The sequence below is a fragment of the Passer domesticus genome, assembly GCF_036417665.1.
Source record: "Passer domesticus isolate bPasDom1 chromosome 8 unlocalized genomic scaffold, bPasDom1.hap1 SUPER_8_unloc_1, whole genome shotgun sequence".
Taxonomy (NCBI): domain Eukaryota; kingdom Metazoa; phylum Chordata; class Aves; order Passeriformes; family Passeridae; genus Passer; species Passer domesticus.
In genome coordinates, this window is record NW_026989900.1 from 97,034 (window position 1) to 117,086 (window position 20,053).

The window sequence follows — 20,053 nt, forward strand, 5'->3', positions numbered from 1 at the left end:
GAAGGCAGCTCTGCCTGCTCATGCTCCAAGGGAGCGGAGAAAAACTTTTGCTCAGCTGTGGGCAATGAGGGGGGGCTGCGAACCCGCGGTTTGTCTTCTTTGAGAGGCTCCTCTCCTGCCGAACCTGGTGGAAACGGAGCGCGACCGCGCCACCGAGCCACGATGTCCCCTGCAGCCTCCCTTTTTTCCAAAATACAGAATAAGAGCCATAGGTGTACTCCATACATTGTTGGGAGTGTAACACCCTGGTCCTTTGTCCACTCAAAAGCAGCGTCCATGAACTCCCAAAGATCTAAATCAAGGGAGTATACGACATTTGTAAAAAGTCTATGAAATTTTGCCCATCTTAAAAACTCATAACACAGTCTCTCCCACACACTATTAACTCCGTTCTCATGTCCCCATCTGTGCCAGAGTTTAATAACTTTCTTCTCTGACGCAGTAAATGGAACCTGAGCTCCCGAAGGTATGTTTTTCCCACTTTCCTCCCACCTTCTGCGAATGGCAGGGTCTTCAGGAAGGGAAAAAATAACAGTACCTTTAGACAGTGTCCTTGTGGATCCAGCTGTGCAGCTCTGCGGTCTCTGGACACAATGTCCAGGAAAGTCCAACAGGTTCTCCTGTTTGCCTTGGCTGTGAACTCTGCCCATCTTCAGGGTCTCGTTTCTTCAGCTCCAGGCTGGACTCTGTGGTCACTCCTGGGGTTGCCATCAATTTCACACGTCCAGGGGTCACCAATTGTTGTTTAGGCTGCCCTTTGTGTGAGGACACGAGGTTTGACTCCATTTTCATCAGAAGGCTGATTTATATGTTATATATTATATTAAAATACTACATTAAAACTATACTAAAAAGAACAGAGAGAAGAAGATCAGAAGGCTACAAAGACAAGAATAGAATAGGAATGCATAACAAAAATCCTGTGACTGCTCACAGCCTTGGCACAGGTGGCTGTGATTGTTCACTGATTGAAAACAATCCACATGGACCAATGGAAGATGCACCTGTGGCCTTCCACAGCAGCAGATAGTTATTGTTTACATTTCTTTCCTGAGGCTCTCAGCTCCTCAGGACAGGAAAAATCCCAGCAGAGGCTTTTTCACTAAAATATCATGGCTACATGTTCCCACCATGGATCACAGGAAATGTGGGCCACCAGGGCTGTGCCCAGCGTGGGTCCTGCAGTGGGGGATGGAGCTGGAGCAGCGCACGAAGCTCTTCCCGCACTCGGGGCACTCGCAGGGCTTCCCTCACCGGTGCCTCCGTTGAGGTTGGGTCAAGGTAGAGCTCCTGGAGAAGCTCTTCCCACACTGGGGACACTCGTAGGGCCTCTCCCCAGTGTGGATGCACCGGTGGGTGACGAGGGTGGAGTTGTGCCTGAATCCCTTCCCGCAGTCGGGGCAGCAGAAGGGCCTCTCCTCTGTGTGAATCCGATAGTGCCAGAAAAGATGGGAGCGGATCCAAAACCCCTTCCCACACTCGTAGGGCCTCTCCCCAGAGTGGATATTTTGGTGGTAGATCAGGTTGGTGCGAAGTCTGAAGCTCTTCCCGCATTCCCCACACTCGTAGGGCCGTTCCCCACTGTGGATCACCTGGTGGCTGATCAGGCTGGAGCTCCTCCTGAAGCTCTTCCCACACTCCAAGCACTTGTGGGGCTTCTCCCCATCATGGAGCTGATCATGGACCACCAGCTCTGAGCTCTGGCTCCATCTCCGGCCGCCTTCCCGGCCCAGGCTGGCTCTTTCCCCCTCAGATCCCCGTGATCTGCGTTTGCAGCCCCTCCTCGTGCGGCATCTCCAGGGCTTTTCCTCCCCGTTGGGTTCCTGCGCCGTGGAGCCGCTCAAAACGGCCTCTGCCACGAGGTTCTGCTGTGCTGAGCTGGGAGATGGAGCAGGAGAGAGGGGGAAAGGGGCACTGACTTCCTCCTCACCTGCCTCATTGTCCCAGGGCATCTTGCTCTTCCTCACATCCTCCCAGGGGTTGGCAATGAGAAATCATGGTTTGAGGAAAATAAGGGATGAGCACATTGAATTTGAAGGTCCATCTGCCCGAGCCCACCTCAAGAAGTCACCGGCCATCTGGGCTCCAGAAAAACCTCCCAAACACCAAGGTTCAGCCCTAAAAATCCTACCAAGAGCTCCCTGTCCCTTGTCCCTCCCCTCTGCTCTTCGGAGTTCCCCCTGTCACAGCTGCTGGGGTTACACTTGCATTGGGGGTCCCCCTTCTCCTCGGTGCCCGCCCTCTCCAGGCTGCTGGCAGTCCCAGCAATCCCAAAAGCTGCCCCCTCTTCACTCTGCCCATTCAGGGGTGCCGGGGCTTTTTGGGCTCCCTTTTGGGCTCCCTTCTCCCCTCATTCTCTGTTCTGGGCTGCTTTGGAGCCCTGCCAGCTGCAAACATCCCCCCCAAAAAACCCCAAAGCCAGGCACCCCCGGGATATTCGGGCTGTGCTCCCCCTCCCCGGGCACCTGCGGGATGGGGGGCGATGCTCCCGGGGCTGCGGCGGCTTCAGGGACCGCCAGGGCCATGAGAATCTCCCTCTCCTCTTCTGCTGCTGCTCGGCCTCTTCCTCCCTCCCTCCTCCTCCTCCTCCTCCTTTCCCGTTCCTGAAGGTTCTCCTGAAGGCTGAACCATGAGGGGAAAAGGGGCAAGGAAAGGGCCTAGTTCGCTGGTGACTTATAGAGATGGACTTGGGCAGAGGGACCTTCAAACTCAACGTGCTCATCTCTTGTTTTCCTCAAACCAGGATTTCCCATTGCCACTTCTTGTGAGGCTGTGAGGAAGATGTCCCTGGACACTGAGGCAGGTGAGGACGAACTCAGTGCCCCTTTCCCCCTCTCTCCTGCTCCATCTCCCAGCCCAGCACAGCCCCGGCTGCAGGGCAGCCTGGGAGCATCTCCTTGCCCTTGCCTGTGGCCCGGAGGCAAATGCCATCCTGTCCTTGTGTTATGAATAGAAAGTTGTAATTTTTTTTAAGTTTCAGAGTTTAAAAAAAAAAAAAAAAAAAACAAGTCAAACCGGTCAGACTTCTTTGGGTGTGCTGCCAAAGAAAAAGTCCTTAATCACCCGTTAATGGCCGGTAATTAACTATTGTTTCCCTGATGCTGGCCGCTTGCCAAGAAGACACCAAGAGAAACCCTCCAGGGTAAAGAGAATGGGCAGTGACACCAGAGCCAACATGCAAATGAGAAATGCATTGCACCCTGGGTTTTTTACAGTTTTACAGTTTTTACAAGAAGAACCCCTAAAATCACGAGCCAACAAGTGACTTAAGTGACGTCTAAGGATGGGAGCATAGTCCCGTACCTGCTTTTTGTTTCTCACCATAACCTGAAAAGATACTGATTAAGAAGACATCCCGGAGTGTTAAACAAACAAGCTAAGGACTCCACGACTCTCCCGTGAGGACAGAGTCCCCAGCTCTGTCTGCAGACCAGTGGACAAAGCTGCATCACCCTCCTCCTCCGTGCCACTCCTGGGAGCAACAGTGGTGTGGGCGCAACCTGTCGATTTCTCCCCACCTGAGCTGATTCTTCTTAATAAAGGCATTAAAAAGGAGAAAGATCTCCTGCCCATTTATTTCAGCTTGGGGGACTCGTCTGGGATAGCCACGCCTGAAGAGGACACCAGGACTGGGACGGCCGCCCACCCTGGACCTGCAGGACAGCTGGCTATCAGGACCAGAGAAGATTGGCTTGGGACAGTGACACGGAGCAGCGCCGGATTGGTAAGAATATCCGGCGGCGGGAGAGGGAGGCGAGCGAGTGTGTGTGAGTGAGACGAGGGCCGGCAGCTCAGCCCCTCGAAGCGAGTGAGGACCCCTCAGTACCGCGGTTCCGCACCCCCGCGAGGGGGCTGGCCGGGAACAGGGGGAAGCGAGTGGAATTGGTGATTGAGGCGCCTCCAAAGGGGTAAAGGAAATACTGTGTGAGTGGCACGCACCCCAAAGGCCCTGATACAGGTCCTAACGAAGGAAGTTAGGATTTAGGATATCAGGCAGTTTGGCCCTGACAAAGGAGGTCAGGCACCCTCAGAAGCCAGGGTTTCGAGGTTTGACTGTTTGAGCCTTGGCAAACGAGGCCGAGGTCTCTCTAAGTCCTGATGAAGGAGGTCAGGCAAACCTCAGAGGTCAGGACCTCGAGGATTTTTTTTATGTTTTGGTTGTTTGTTGAGTCTTGGCAAGGGACGGCGAAGGTCTCAACAAAGTCCTGACGAAAAGGGTCAGTGAAATTGGAGTTTTGGCAGGAGGTCGAGACTTCTTAAATAAGATATATTTCCTTTAGAGAAAAAAGACATCTTTGTGATTTGTTTAGAGACAGAAAAAAATGGGAGGGTGCAGTAGAAAGAAAAGTGGCCAAAGGCTGAAGAATATACCTCCCCACAGTCCCCTAGGTGAACTATTAGAGAAATGGGACTCTATAGAAGGCACAGAAAGATTAGATAAAGTTAAGATGATACATTACTGTTCAGAAGTGTGGCCAGAATTAGAGGTGCAAGGAGGATGGCCATGGTGTGGGACGAAAGACAAGTGGATGTGTCAACAGCTGAGTAATTATCTGACGGCTCGAGATACTGATCCTGAGGAATTATTGTATGTAGCTTGTTGGTTGGATGCTATAAAGAATGAAGGAGTGCAAATTTGTAAAGTGCAGAGCAAGAAAGAAAGGAATGAAAGAGGAGATGCTAGAATTAAGGAAATTGGTAAAAGGTGGGACCCACTAGACTACTTGCCTCCTGATGCCCCTCCACCTTATAACCCTCTCCTTCGAGCACCTCAAATAGCAGATCCAGTTCTTCTCCCGGCGGCCATGGGGGCCATTCCCTCACCACCCCCTTCGACTCCTTCAGCTGCTTCTGCACCACCACTAATACCTACTCCACCTGCTGCATGCTCCATCCCTTCTCCAGCTCCACCTAACATGCACCCAAGCTCTTCCCCCCCTCCTACTGCTGTCCCTCCACCTCCTCCTAACTGGGACACAAATGCCTCCTTATCTAGTAACCCCATATCACCAGGTATAGCCGTTGACCTACAGCAAGTCCAAGCTAATGCTAATACCCCTCAAGTGAACAATCTTGTGTCTGAAGATGGGCCATACTGTGGTACCCGATCCAAGACCTCCAAGGCAGAGAAACTTTTTCCCCTTAGAGAAGTTCCTATGGGAGGAGTAGCAGGAGGTGTTGGTTTTGTAAATGCTCCTCTAACTGCTTCTGAGGTAAGAGGATTCAAGAAGGAGTTAGGGAATTTAGTTGAAGACTCCGTGGGCATTGCTAACCAAGTGGATCAGTTTTTAGGTCCAAATTTCTACACTTGGGGGGAGATGAATTCCATTCTAAATATATTATTTTCCCCAGAAGAGTTCCGGCTGATTAGGGCGGCAAGCATAAGAGTTTGGGAAAAAGATAACCGTCCAGGGCCCCAAGTGCCATCAGGAGAAGAAAAATTGCCACTAGTGGATCCCAACTGGAACCCTAACCAGGAGGAAGGGAGGAAGGCCATGATGGAGTACAGGTCCTTGATAATTCGAGGGATCAGAGAATCAATTCCCAAAGGAACCAATACAAAACTGGCATTTGAGGGTATACAGGAGAAAGATGAAACTCCTGCCACTTGGCTTAATCGCCTGAGGCGGAACTTTCAATTGTACTCCAAAACAGACCTGGACACCAGCGAAGGTGAAATGCTACTAAAAGTCCAATTTGTTACTAAATCTTGGCCTGATATACGGAGAAAACTGGAAAAGATAGAGGATTGGCAAGAAAAAGATATTAATGAGTTATTGAGGGAAGCATTGAAAGTGTATTTAAGGAGGGAAGAAGAAAAAGCAAAAGCCAAAGCTAGGATCATGGTTGCTATAGCCAGAGAAAGTGTGGGAGCAAACAACTCTTTCCTACAGTACTAGGCCACAAAAGAGTGGGGGGGTCCATCACCAGGAGCAGGCAAGGATACACCAGTACTGTCAGGGGCAGGAGGCATGGAGAGGCCTCGAGTCCCTTTGAGTGAAAGCTGCTGCTATTACTGTGGAGCAACTGGACCCCCCCCAAGAATGTTTAGCCTAAAGTTGTGAAACCTTTGCTAGCTGATCAAGATAGCAAAGGAAGCAGCTTTAAGAGCAGAAGATCTGGTAAAAGGTTTTTTTGAGCAGAAACCACACCCGAGTAGGGAAAAAGAAAAAAATAACTCATATTTTGTGAAATTTAAAGTTACATCAAGGGCAACGAGGGGAGTGGTTAATATCTGACGGACGGGTGTTTCTAAACAAAGCACTTGCTGGGATGGTGCTAACAGAACTACAGAAATTAACCCACTGGAGAGTCTAAGGACTATGTGATTATTTCATAAGAAATAACCTGTGCATAAGCGTATATGACCTAGCAAAAACAATTATAAAAGAGTGTTTAACTTGCCAAAACATTATCCCCAGATACGGAATGGTGAATACCATAGACTCAGACCGAGGTCCACATTTTGTAGCCCAAACATTGCACAATATAATTGAAGCTTTAGGAATAAAATGGAGATTGCATACTCTGTGGCACCCCCAGAGTTCTGGGAGGGTGGAATGAATGAACAAAACTCTCAAAAATGAATTGGCTAAAGTGTTTGCCCCTAGAGCTCTTGCGCATCAGAACAAGACCCGGTCTGATATAGGGATTTCACCCTATGAAATGATGTTCAGATTGCCATTCTTGTTAACACCCTATAGCACAGGAGACTACCTGGAAGGAGAAGAAGCTACAAGGAAATATTTAGAAGTCGTTGGAAGAACCCTAGAAGGACTTAGAAAAAGAGGATACCTCCCCCAAACCTCCCCTCTTGATACAAAAGCACATGACATCAACCCAGGAGATTGGGTTTTAATAAAATCTTGGAATTATAGACCATTAATGCCTAAATTTGAAGGCCCCTTTCAGGTACTCCTCATCACTAATTCGGCTGTGCGAACCAGAGAAAAAGGTTGGACCCACATCACGAGAATTAAAGGACCAGTCTCACTCCCGAGCATTGGACAAGATTCTTCAGTGTCTCCCTCTGGTATTGGACCAGATTCTACACCACCCTCACACCCTAACTCAGGACAGGATTCAACCGCATCGGGAGTTAATTCAGCTGAGTATACTATTATAAAAGGACCAAATGACTTAAAATTGACATTCAAAAAGACTGATGAACTGCATAAGAAAAAAGTTTAGAATCATAACATGTCTTGAAGTGTTTTAAGAAATTTGTACAAGTTAAAAGTTGTTAATAAGTAATTCTGGTTAAGTCATCCCAACTTGGTACCAAAGACCCCAGGTTAATCTTCTCCAGAGTGCTCCCCTAGGAGGGACCAAATTAGCAGGGACAGATCAAGAGAGGTTTAACCAGAGGAGCAAGAGACTCTAAAGAACTTGGAGACTTCTTTTCAGTAAAATCCTCAAGAGGCAAGGCCGGGTGGGCAGGCTGTGCAGGATGACCCATACCGGACTCTTGGGAAGGGTAATAGTGCTGGCTCTGATTGCTGGTGGTGCTCTGGAGAGCCCAGGAGAGCTGTGCAATGAGTACTACCAACCTTTCTATGAGAAAGAAGTAAGCTCCTTGCTGAGAGTCCACAACAATTGTGTTAACCTCTCCCAATTGATCTTTTATCAAGAGAATAAGAAAATATATTGGATGGCCCAGAGTACAGAAACTCATGGAACCAAGGGGCCATGGTGACACAGCAGGGCCACATGGAACCAAGGAGGCCAGTGACATTTGGGAACCTCAAAGAACCGAGGGTCCGTTGTGACACTGCAGAAACAAGGAGGCAATTGCTGACACTATGGAAATTCATGGAACCAAGCAGCCATTGTGACACTGCAAGGTGGCATTGAACCAGAGAGACCATTGTGACACTAGAGAACTGTTGAACCCAGGACATCTCTCTGGATGCACTGGATCCTGGCAGGGCTTGGAGACCCTGGCAGGAAGCCAAGACACCTGGGAATTCTATCTCAACCCATGGAGAAAATTACCAACTTTATATGAAGAATTACAGGTCACAAAACTTTAAGTAGCATAGTAGTAGCAATCACAGGGTGAAGGGAAAAATTTTGAAGCATGGTACAGGGGGGTTTGGGACTCTGTACATGGGGGTCAGAGGTTCCAAGATGGAGGGATTTGGGCGTGCCCTGTCCTTCTTTCTTCTCCCTGGCATGCATGTTCAGGATGATGTTGGCAGTCACAGATTGCTTTAGAGTAGAAAGTCACTGTCTAACATAGGTGATAGGTATTGGAAAATAACTGTAAACATAGTATACGTAGTTTCTAGTATAAAAGATAGCACCAGCCCGAGAGGCAGAGAGGGTGCCTCAGACCGACCTGCAGAACAGACCTTGGCAGGCCAGACAGAAAACGTTTGAGATAAATAATAAAGAACCTTGAGAACGTGAACTGAAGACTTCTCGACTCCTTCTTCGGCTGCTGGGTTGGGGAAAAGAGACTTTTAACAGAGACACACCTTGGGATCTTCCCAACTAGACCAGACCGGAGGAGATCCCGAGAGGGCTAAGGCTTTCCTTCCAATAGAAAAGAACCATCCTTCTTCTCCAGGTGTCCATGATGAAAAATGAGAGTCCTCCTCCCAAATTCCATATAGCCAAGGATTCCTCAATGACAAAAGCTGCCAGGACAAACAGGTCTGGCTGGCTTGGCCTCCCAGGAGCCATCTCTCTCCTCATCAGGCTTTGAAACACTTGGGCTCTGTGCTTTCCTTCCTATCGAAAAGAAACGTCCTTTTTATCTATGCAGAAATGGCCGAAATTGGGGTTCCACCTTCCAAATTCCATATATCCAATGGGTTGCATTCAGACAAAACCTACCAGGACAGAGAGGTCTGTTTGGCCTAAGCCTCTGATGGCCACCTTTCATCTGCCCTTCAAACACCCATGTTCTGCGCCCTCCTTCCTACATAAAATAATCGTTTTTCTCCTCTGGGTATCCATGTCTTAAATTGGGATTCTACCTCCAAAATTCTGTATATCCAAGGGTTGCTGCCAGGCAAAATCTGCCAGTACTGTCAAGTCTGGCTGGCCTTGGCCTCTGGTGACTGCCCCTGCAACACTGGGGCTGGGTTCTTTCCTTCCCATAGAGATCCCTGGGACACAGTGAGGACCTCATGGAACCAAGGGGATCCTTGTGGCACCACTGGAGCCCATGGAACCAAGGGGCCATGGTGACAAAGCAGGGCTTCATGGAACCCAGAGACCATTATGGCTCTGTGGGGCCTGATGGAACCATGGAGACCATTGGGACCCTTCAAGGCCTCGTGTCACCAAAGGGGAATTATGACATCTCAGGGCCTCATGGAAGCAAGGGACCATAGGGACACTCTGGGGCCCCATGGAGCCAAGGGAACATGGAACAGATCTGGTTGGCTTGGCCTCCCAGGGGCCACCTGACAGGTCTGGCTGATCTTGGCATGTCAAGGGCTGCCTCTCATCAGCTCCTGGAGCACTGGGGCCACATGCTTTCCATGCTACAGTAAAGAACCATCCCTCTTTTTAGATGCCCATTGGCAAAACTGATACTTTCCCTAAAAAATTTTCCTCTATGCAAGATGGTCACCTCTCATCTGCCCCTGAAATACTGGGGCTCTGTTCTTTCATTCCTTTGGAAAACAACTGGCCTTTCTGCCAAGGGACCATGGCCAAAATTAGAATTTGGTCTCCCAAATTCCATATATCCAAGCATTGCTCCCAGACAAAAGTAGCCAGGACAGGCAGGTAAGGCTGGCCCTGTCCTCTGGTGATTTTCTTAGACTATGAGCTGAATGTTTTCATTTGAAAACACCTTGGATTTGGCCCGGAGATCTCCCAAGAAAGGGTTTTGTGGCCTCCGGCTCATGACTACTACATATGGACAAAGGAGGTCTGTACTGTTGTGGTGGTTTTACATCACGGAAATGATGTTCTAAGAGAAAAGATGCTAGCAGTTTCCTCCATGTCTAACAGAAAACCAATCAGTAATTAGCTTTGAGAATTGACAGTCTGTTAAACCACTAAGGAAACTGTACATGCCCCTGTGAAGATACATGTTAAAGATGAGAAAACCTGGGAGGGTCTCTTTCCCTCCTGGCCAGCAAAGAGGTAACAAGGCTGGCCCAGCCCCTGTCTCAGCCGGGCCGGGCCAGGCGGCTCCTGCCGTGGGGCCGGGCCCCTTCCCAGGGAGCCCCCCAGGCCCCATCGGCTGCCGGGCAGGGCAGGGGAGGCCGCGGGGCCGAGGCCAGGCCGGGCCATGGCTGCGGTTGCCAACACCTGGGCGCTACCGAGCCCTGCCCCGCCGCCAGCCTGGGCCCAGCCAGGATCCGCCGGGCCCCAGGAGCAGCCCCGGGCCAGGCCGGCTGGGCCAAGATTCTGCCACCCTTGGGGTTCACCCGCAAGCCCCAGGCAGGGGGAGGAGAAGCCATGGGCCCCGGCCGTGCTGCTGCTGTGTTCTGGCCTGGCTGCTGAGATCCTGGCCCTGCCCCAGCGCGGCCCATCCTGACAGAGCCCCAGCGCAGCCGCTGCAGAAACCTCCATGGTAAAACAGCTCCGGCTGCAAGGACCCAGCCCGGCCGGGGTCACGGAACCATCTGCAGGCCCCGGGAGAGATATTAACTCTTTCAGTGCTTCCATCCTTCCTCAAGTGAGAGAAAAGGACAAAGTGCAGGCACACAGAGGAGCAACATGAAGACACCGAGGTCAGTGAAGGAGAAGTTGCGTCCCATATGAGAGGGATGAGGAGATGCCTTGATCTTGGGGCTGAAATCCTCTTGTAAAGCTATGGAGAAGGATGTAATTGATACATCAGACTCTCTTTTTCCCTATAATGCATTGAAAAGTATGAGGAGATGACTTGCTCAGCGAAGGCCTCCATGCTAAACTTAGCAAATATGGAAATAGCTGTGATCCCATGAGAAGTTTGTACAGAGAAAGAGAGAAGAGTGATGAAACCCTGCCGGGGTCGGCTGTGAGTTGTCTCTGCCCCAGCATGGGAAGAAGTGGTTCTGGGCAGGCCGCGCTCTCGAAGAAGGAGTCTGGACTCTTGCTTTTCGGTCTTCAGTTGAGTTTATTGTTCCTTATCTACAAAGTTTTTCTGTCTGTCCAGCCGAGGTCTGATCAGCAAGACAGCCAAGGGCACTCTCTCCCGCCCACGGGGCGGTTGTCTCTTTTATAGTGAAAACTACGTATTAGACATTTACCTTTAATTTCCAATACTTTCTGCCCTTGTTGGCAAGTGCACTTTCTCTATGAACCAATCCACACATGCCAACATCATCCTGAACATGGATGCCAAGGAGAAGAAAGAAGAAGGACAGGGCACGCCCAAATTCCTCCATCTTGGGACTCCTGATCCATGCACAGAATTCTAGACCCCCCTGTACAACACATAAAACCTCCCTGTACAGTGCATTATAACTCAAGTTTTAGCAAGTGAATGTCATCCCCTCACCATTCAGCCCTGAAATTCTCTCATTTCCTCACATTCAGGTGTCATTTCTTTAGAAGGATCAAAGTCAAGCCACCAGGTACTTTTGGCAACATTCCAGGACCTCCGAGCCCCCCAAGGGTTGTCTCGGTAGCTCTGGACATCTGGAGTGATGTACTGAGTTCCCACAAAACCCTGTGCCTCAGGACAGAAGAATAAAGATCTCTGTTCTGAGAGATGAAGATGATTTCAGAAATAGATGAAGAGAACCTTTGTTCTCAAACAGCTCATCTTTAACACCCCATAAGCTGACATGACCCATAAACACAGCTGTGGGAAAGGCTGTGAAAAAATGGGAGGGACTTCACGATTGTCCTGGGCAATAGCTATTCATGGGATTTGGCAGCCATGAGAAGAACTGATTTCTTATGGAGAAGTCTCCATAGCATGACAGAGAGACTCCTCTCCTAAAGTGAGCTGAAGAAAACTATTCTAGAGGTGGTAAACTGACTGAAAATTTTCGGTTTTGTCTCTTTAAATTTTCAGGAAGAAGGAAACAGTTGTAGGGAGAGCAAAACTGTCCTGAAAGTTCTGTTCTGATCCTTACAGCTCTTTCTTTTAGTTACTGTTAATAAACTTTGCCTTTCTCCTAATCATATCTCAGAGTAGGAAATGAGTAAGAACATGCTAGTGAGTGCATTAGAAATTAGCCAACACTGAAGCAAAAAGGCTAAGTGATGCATTGGCCAACAAATCTCAAACTGGCAAACCAAAACCACTACAGAAAACTTCCTGATGGACTGCATGAGAGCAGAAAGAAATCAAGACACAGCCATTGTTAGTCAGGACTTGCTTGATCCTAATGAGCCCTGTGGTGCATTTGGAGCTGAGCCCTGGAACTTCAGGTCCTGAGAGAAGATTGCAAAAGCCTTTCCATGACTCAAAGTTAGAGGAAAAACTCAAAGTGTCTCAAAGCATGAATGGATCCCACTGAGGTCCATCCGCAACACAGGCTCCTCGTGGACTCCTTGGAGGAGAGATTTGGAGGCCAGGATGGCACAAAAAACCTCTCAGAGACTCAGTGTGAGAAAGGAAATTCCAAAGTACCTTAAAAACCTTGAGTATCTCAAAGCATTAATGAGCCACACTGAGTGTCAATACAAAGCTCTCAAGGGACTTGTTAAAGCAGATAATTGGGGCCATGCTTGCACAAACCTCTCACAGAGTCTGTATCAAAAGGGAAACACCAAGGACCTTAAAATAACTGAAGTACCTTGAAGTATTAATGAGCCCTACTGAGTGTTGTTACTGACAAAGCCTCTCCAGGGACTAATTACAGCAGATAATTGGAGGCCATGATTGCACAAACTTCTCAGAGACTCCGAGGCAAAAGCAAAACCCAAAGTCCTTCTAAACCCCTGCAGTCCCTGGGAGCATTAAGGAGCCCCCAGGGCCATTGCTGAGCAAGGCTCCCCAGGGACTCCTTCCAGCAGATCCTTGAGGCCACTGGGATGTGGGCTAGGGGGGGATGCTGAGGGCAGGACAAGGGGCTGACAGTGCCCAGCCTGGCTGGGGCTGTGCCAGGAGGCCCCAGGGCCTCAGGACAAGGTGTCTCCTCCCAGCCCTTGGTGGCACAGACCCTGCTGCTGTGCCCCAGGGCACCAAGACTTGGCTTCTCTTTGTCCCCACCTGTCATCCCTGCCTCCAGTTCTCTGCTCTGCCTGGGACCTGGGGACACTTTCTCAGTCGTGTCCCTCAGTGGGACCCATTAAAAGTCCAAGAAACTTTGGAGTTGGATTCTGACTTGCAGTTCTGGAGAGGTTTCTTCAGCTGCCTCTGAGGGACTGATGTTCAGGGCCTGAGCACAAAGCCCCAGAGGGTCATTAAAGTCCTGCTGCTGTGTCTGTGCTGCTGAGCTGGGCTGGGCTCCTGGCACAGAGGCAGCTCCTGGTAAGCAGGAAGAGCTTCAAAAGTACATTTCTCTTGATGAGCAGCTCTTCTGCCAGCCCAGCAGGGCTGGGGCACTGCCTGCAGCCAGCCCGGGCACAGCCCAGAGGCACAGAGAGCTTCAATCAGTCAGGGCTGGGAAGGTGCTGGGAAGTGCCTGGGGCAGAATCACTGCCAGCTCTTGGCACAGGAACCTCTGGCTGCAGGACAATGCAGCTGCAGCTCCTGGAGCCATCTCCTAAAGCTGGAATATCCCAATGTCTACAGACTCTGTGAGTACATTCTCTGAGTATTTTTGGGGCAGGGGAGGCGAAACACTTAGAAAGCTCTGACATGCTGAGGGGTTCTGATTAGCCATAGAATATTTGTAAAACAATTAATTTAAAAGAAAGAAGTCAAGAAATTTCCAAAGACTAGGCATTCAGTTTCGTGCTATTGGAAAATGGCAGGGAGGGGAGATAAATATTAAAGGTTGATTATGAATTCTTATTATTACTTTTGACGAGTGCCCGAGACATCTGTACTGTTACTTTTAGTGATCAGTATGTTCACATAAGATCCCTAAAGTTCTTTCAGCCTCACTGTCCATGGACAACACCAGCATCACCTTTGCTGGACCCATCAGGCTCAGTCTGAGCTGTCCTTTCTCCAGGCTGCAAACAGAATCTGCCCCCAGCCAGTGCCCTGCAAACAGGCAGGATTCTGTCAGGCCAGGGAGAGTGCACAGAGATTTGGGGTCTGTGAGTGCTGGCAGGGAGAGATCAGGCACAGGGAAACACCTGCAGGAGGAAAATCTCCAGGAAGCAGAGAGAAAATTGGGGAAGGAGAGAAAACAAAACCCAGCAATGCTGTGGCAGGGAGAGTTTAGAGATCTCCACAGGATCCCCTCCAGTGCAGCCCCTCCCTCTGAACAAGGCCCCTCCCTCCTGTCCCCCAGCCAAGCCTCTGCCCTCAGGGCTGGGGCTCCAAGGCATGAAGCCCCTCCTGTGCAGGCAGAGCTGCAGCAGAGCCGTGGGGCAGCTCTGCAGCCCCGGGCCCAGTTCCCTCTGCAGAGCACAGGGCTGGGAGCAGCTGCCCGGCCCTGGGGGCTCTGGGAGGGGGAACAGCTGGCTCAGGGTGATGCTGGCCCCAGTGCCTGGCTCTGGGCAATGCTGTCAGTGCAGGGAGGGAAGGAGCTGCATCTGCCTTCATCCAATGCCATCATTAGGACACCCAGAAGTCTCCCTGAGATTTCCTTCTGAGCTCTGAGCTTCAATCCAGGATGCAAACCTGTCCTGTAGCATCTCTGTGTTATCTGAAAGCCCCAGGGTGAGACAGAGAAGGTCTATGATGAGAAAATGCTGTTGGGTTGATGACATGAGCCCCATGTGTCCTTGGGTACAAATGTGGGGCTGAGACCTTGAGAAGGGGATGGAGATTTGGTGGACTCTGAGGATTCCATGTGCTCTCAGCAGTGTCAGGATGGTTTTTAAAGGAAACATTGTAGGGTGATCATCTAGTTTCTAGGAATGGTGAAAGCCCAGAGAATCCTGGAGCAGGACAGGGAGATAGACCTCCTCCCCTCACTCTCCACTCACTGCCTCGCCTCAGAATACTCACTCTCTTCTCCCTCAGGGCAGCAGAAATGGAGAGAGGTTCTGACATCCAAAACTAGTCAGCAGGAGAGATGAAGAAAAGCTGTAAAACTCTAGTACAGGGGAGTGCAGATGCTGACAGGCCCTTCTGTGTTAACAGGGTTTCAAAGTGGAACAATAGGACAGGTCGATGTCCCCATCCCATGTCTGCACAGCAAGGCTGAATTAGAAAAACCCTGTGTATAGCTGCCCTGAAGCTGCAGTCCCACTAACCAGCACCAACCAGGGTTCCCCACTTGGAGCTGAAGGAAAATCTCCTAGAAAATCTAAAGCTCTCAGAGTGTTACAGGTGTAGGGTCTGTGGGAAAAGGCTTTGATATTGCTGGAAGAAGTTTCTCCTAACATGTCAATGACTTTTTTACATGAACATCTCCCAATGGCCAGAGACAGTAAATGTCCAACAGCAGCTCCATCAGCCACTTCCTCCTGCTGGCATTGGCAGACACGCGGCAGCTGCAGCTCCTGCACTTCTGCCTCTTGCTGGGCATCTCCCTGGCTGCCCTCCTGGGCAACGGCCTCATCATCAGCGCCGTAGCCTGCGGCCAGCACCTGCACACGCCCATGTTCTTCTTCCTGCTCAACCTGGCCCTCAGCGACCTGGGCTCCATCTGCACCACTGTCCCCAAAGCCATGCACAATTCCCTCTGGCACACCACCACCATCTCCTACAAAGGATGTGCTGCACAGCTGTTTCTGTTTGCCTTTTTCATTTCAGCAGAAGTTTCCCTCCTGACCATCATGAGCTACGACCGCTACATGTCCATCTGCAAACCCCTGCACTACGGGACCCTCCTGGGCAGCAGAGCTTGTGCCCACATGGCAGCAGCTGCCTGGGCCAGTGCCTTTCTCCATGCTCTGCTGCACACAGCCAATACATTTTCCCTGCCCCTGTGCCATGGCAATGCCCTGGGCCAGTTCTTCTGTGAAATCCCACATATCCTCAAGCTCTCCTGCTCCAAATTCTACCTCAGGGAAGTTGGGTTCCTTGCTGTTAGTGCCTGTTTAGCTTTTGGTTGTTTTGTGTTCATTGTTTTCTCCTATGTGCAGATCTTCAGGGCTGTGCTGAGGATCCCCTCTGAGCAGGGCCGGCACAAAGCCTTTTCCACCTGCCTCCCTCACCTGGCTGTGGTCTCCCTGTTCCTCAGCACTATCATGTTTGCTCACCTGAAGCCCCCCTCGATCTCCTCCCCATCCCTGGATCTGGCCCTGTCAGTTCTGTATGCGGTGGTGGCTCCAGCCCTGAACCCCCTCATTTACAGCCTTAGGAACCAGGAGCTCAAGGCTGCAGTGAGGAAACTGATGACTGGATGATTTCAGAAACATGAAACTGCTGGCCAAATTCTGCCAATCACTTGTAATAAAAGTTATCTTTGATACTTCTTCTTGATTTCCGTGTGGAGATGCTTTTCTTTGTTTTACTTTTTTGATATTGTCCATAAAAAAATGTCATTTTTTGTGCCATTTCTCATTTTCCTTCTCTCCACCTTCCCTGTGTCCATACACTGAGTCAGTGAGGGGTTGCGCTCTCAATGCCTTTAAATTAACTAATGGATCTCCCAGCAGAGTTTTCTGCAGAGATGCCCTTTTGCTGCCTTCTCTGGAGCTGCAGCAGCAATGTCTGTGTGCAGAGCTGGGGCAGAGCAGTGCTGGCACAGCAGCTGTGCCCAGCAGCAGCAGCAGCACTTGGTGTTGGCAGTGCTGCTGCCGTGGCCCTGCCCCGCTGCCCTGGTGGCCCTGGTGTTGCTGCAGGGCCTGAGTGCTCTCGGGGCCGGGCACAGTCCTGGGGGTAGCAGTGCTGGGGCTGCAGCAGGGACAGGCCATGGGTACTGCTGGGGCAGCGCTGACGCCTCAGGCCAGGCCCTGGGGGCTGCAGGCTCCTTGCCCAGGCTCTCTCAAGAACACGGCCAGGCCAATGCTCAGCACCGAAAAGCCCCAGGGTGAGCAGCCCCAGGCTGGCCGTGGGCAGGCTGGGGGCAAACAGCATGGCTGGGGCTCTGCAAGGGCCCTGGGGGAGATGGGAAGGAGCAGCAGAGCAGGGGCTGATCCATCCCCAGTGCGCTGCACAGCCCAGGGCAGCGTCCCAGAGCGTCCTGATGGAGCTGCCAACAACATGCCCCCTCTGCAGCCCTGGCCTCTCCCCCAGCTCACACAGGTGCCCCATCCTTGCAGGCACAGCCACGGCAGCACTGGCTCAGGAGCCCCTGTTTGCATTGCACAGAGCAGGCAGGAGCACCCCCATGCTGTTGCTTGTGGGGACATGAACCTGAGGGAGCACAAATGCCATCAGCCCCTGGGGCCAGCAAGGGCTGGGGGACACCAGGGAAACCACTCCGCTTTATTGTGACAAACATTTGAGATCACCAAGTCCAACCTGCACCCTAACACTACCTTGTCTACCCAGAGCATCGTCCAGTTAACCACCGCTCCCTCATGTGCTTTCAACCAAACTTCTCTTCCAGACCCCTCACCAGCCTTGTTGCCCTTCTCTGGACACGCTCCAGCCCCTCCATGTCCTTCCTAAATTGGGGACCCAGAACTGGACACAGCACTCGAGGTGTGGCCTCACCAGTGCTGAGCACTGGAGAAGAATCACTGCCCTGCTCCTGCTGGCCACACCATTCCTGATCCAGGCCAGGAGCCATTGGCCTTCTTGGCCACCTGGGCACACTGCTGGCTCATGTCCAGCCTGCTGTCCATCAGTCCCTGCAGGTCCCTTTCTGTCTGGCTGCTGTCCAGCCACTCTGTCCCCAGCCTGTAGCACTGCAGGGGTTGTTGTGGCCAAAGTGCAGGACCCGGCACTGGGACTTGTTCAACCTCACCTTGCTGGATTTGGGCCCTGGATCCAGCCTGTCCAGGGCCCTCTGCAGAGCCCTCCTACCCTCCAGCAGATCCACACTCACACCCAGCTTGGTGTCATCTGCAAATTTGCTGATGCTGGACTCATCCAGATCATCAGTGCAGATACTGAAATCCACGCTGGCTGGCTCTGATCCCTCGGCCATTCTGTGGGTGCCTGTGATGGCTCTCAAGGTGATCTGTTCCATAACCTTGCCAAGCACCCAGGTCAGGCTGACAGGCCTGGAGTTCCCCAGATCCTCCTTCCAGCCCTTCTTGGGGATGGGCTCACATTGGCACCTCCACTCCTCTGGGACCTCCCTGCTGATCCAGGACTGATGGTAAATGATGGAGAGCAGCTTGGGGAGATCATCCACCAGCTCCATCATCCCTCTAGGATGGATCCCCTCTGATCCCAGAGACACCTGTGAGCACCTGAGTGGCTCAGCAGGTCTCCAGCTGCTTCCTCCTGGATTCCAGGGGGCTGTTCTGCTCCCTGTGCCCATCTACCAGCTCAGGAGAACACTTGTCCTGAGGATGGCCTGTCTTATTGTTGAAAACTGAGGCAAAGAAGGGGTGAAGTACCTCAGCCCATTCTTCATCTTTGGTAATCATATCCCTCACAGTAAGAAATTCAGGTTGTCCTTACCCCTGCTTTTGACATTAACGTACATATAAAAACATAATAATTAACCTTCACAGAAGTATCCAAGTTAAGTCCTAACTGAGCTTTGACCTCTCTAATTTTCTTTCTGCATGACCTAACAACATCCTTAAACATTTCTTGATTTACCTGCCTCTATGTCCAAAGGTGCTGCACCCTCTTTTTAATCCCTAGAAATATCCTTTTTAATCCCTTCTTAATGCCCCTTTTCTTTGAAAAGCTCCATGCCCAGCCAGGCCAGTCATTTCTCCCTCTGGGTCATCTTTCTGCACAAAGGGGGCAGCCTACTCTTGCCCCTTCAAGATTTCTTTTTTGAAGTGTTTCCATCCTTCCTGGAACTAGTTGTTTTTAAGGGCTGTTTTTTTTAAAAAATCAATACCTGATTTGGTACTCCCCAAATCTGCATCCTCAACAGGCCAAAGTCTGCCCTCAAAAGTCCAGTGTAGAAGATTTATTGATGCCCCTCCTTCTTTTACAGAATATTTAAAAAGTCAATAATTTCATTGTGACTGTGCCCTAAACAGCCTCTGACCAGCACTTCTCCAACCAGCCCTTCTCTGTTTGTGAACAGCAGGAGACAGAGCTTTACTTGGGAGTGGGAATTGCAGGAAACCTCCCCAAAGTGCAGCTTGGAAAGTTCAGGCTGGAGCTGAGGAGAAAGCAAAGTCCCTGCCAGGGTAGAATTGTGGTGCTCGAGGTGTGGCAGCGTGAGGCTGGGCCATGGCCGGCTCTGTGTGCCAGGAGCCGGCAGCGCTGGGTGCAGGGAGCCCAGGGAGGGCACAGAAACGCTGGCTGAGAAATGCTGGGGCACAGCGAGAGGGGCGAGTGCAGCCGGCCAGGGCACAGGAGCAGCACGCACAGGGGGCACAGCCTGCAGGACAGATGGCCGAGGGCTGGGCAGGGCTGGCAGGGCCACAGGCACCCAGGCCTTTGTGCCCTGGGCTCAGGCAGCGCCTCTGGAGGCCCCACAGCAGGAACTTTCCTGGCAGGGGCTGCACTTTGGCTCTCCCTCGGCCTCCCTGGCCAGGCTGGCAGGGGCTGCAGGTTGATGGCATTTGTCCTTGCTGCCCCTCACATCCCCCTGCCCCACAGAGAGCCCCGAGCCACCCGTGAGGGACAGGCCCTGCTGGCCCAGGCTGGGCTCAGGGCTTGGCCTTTCTGCTTCCCCCAGCCAGCCCAGGCCTTGCTCAGCATTGCAGTTCCCTGCCCAGAGCCTTGGGCTCCCTGCACTCCTGGCCTCAAGCATCTGCTCTCAGCAGTCCCGGGGAGCCTTTGGCACTCCCTGCCCTCACTGGGCCCAGCCATGCTCCAAGGCACTTGGAGTTTTGCTGCTGACTCCTTGAGCAGCTTCTTCATCTTTCTCAGTGCCTGAGGCTCCTGGACCCAGCCCCAAATCCACCGTGGGGCTGATTAAAACACAGAAAGCCCTCAGGAGCTCTTTGTCTCCCTTCAATTGTCTTCAAGTCTCCAGGGCTTCTGCAGTGATTTGAGTTAAGGAGGGAGATTACAATGTGCACCTCATGATTTTTGGTTTTTTAATCACAT

At 51.4% G+C, this 20,053-nt stretch overlaps 1 protein-coding gene and 1 long non-coding RNA gene across 2 annotated transcripts; one reads left to right on the forward strand and one right to left on the reverse strand.

Moving 5' to 3' along the window:
* Positions 1-559: 559 nt before the first annotated feature.
* LOC135291627 (uncharacterized) lies at positions 560-9,243 on the reverse strand. The gene is made up of 3 exons (XR_010354395.1): positions 8,842-9,243; positions 8,481-8,736; positions 560-755 (listed from the first exon to the last, which is right to left on the reverse strand). It is a non-coding gene; the product is annotated as an uncharacterized LOC135291627 (long non-coding RNA).
* Positions 9,244-15,066: 5,823 nt separating this feature from the next.
* Positions 15,067-16,320, forward strand: LOC135291573 (olfactory receptor 14J1-like). The gene has a single exon (XM_064405854.1). It carries the CDS (start codon positions 15,403-15,405, stop codon positions 16,318-16,320), a length of 918 nt encoding a protein of 305 aa, XP_064261924.1. The 5' UTR covers positions 15,067-15,402.
* Positions 16,321-20,053: the final 3,733 nt, after the last annotated feature.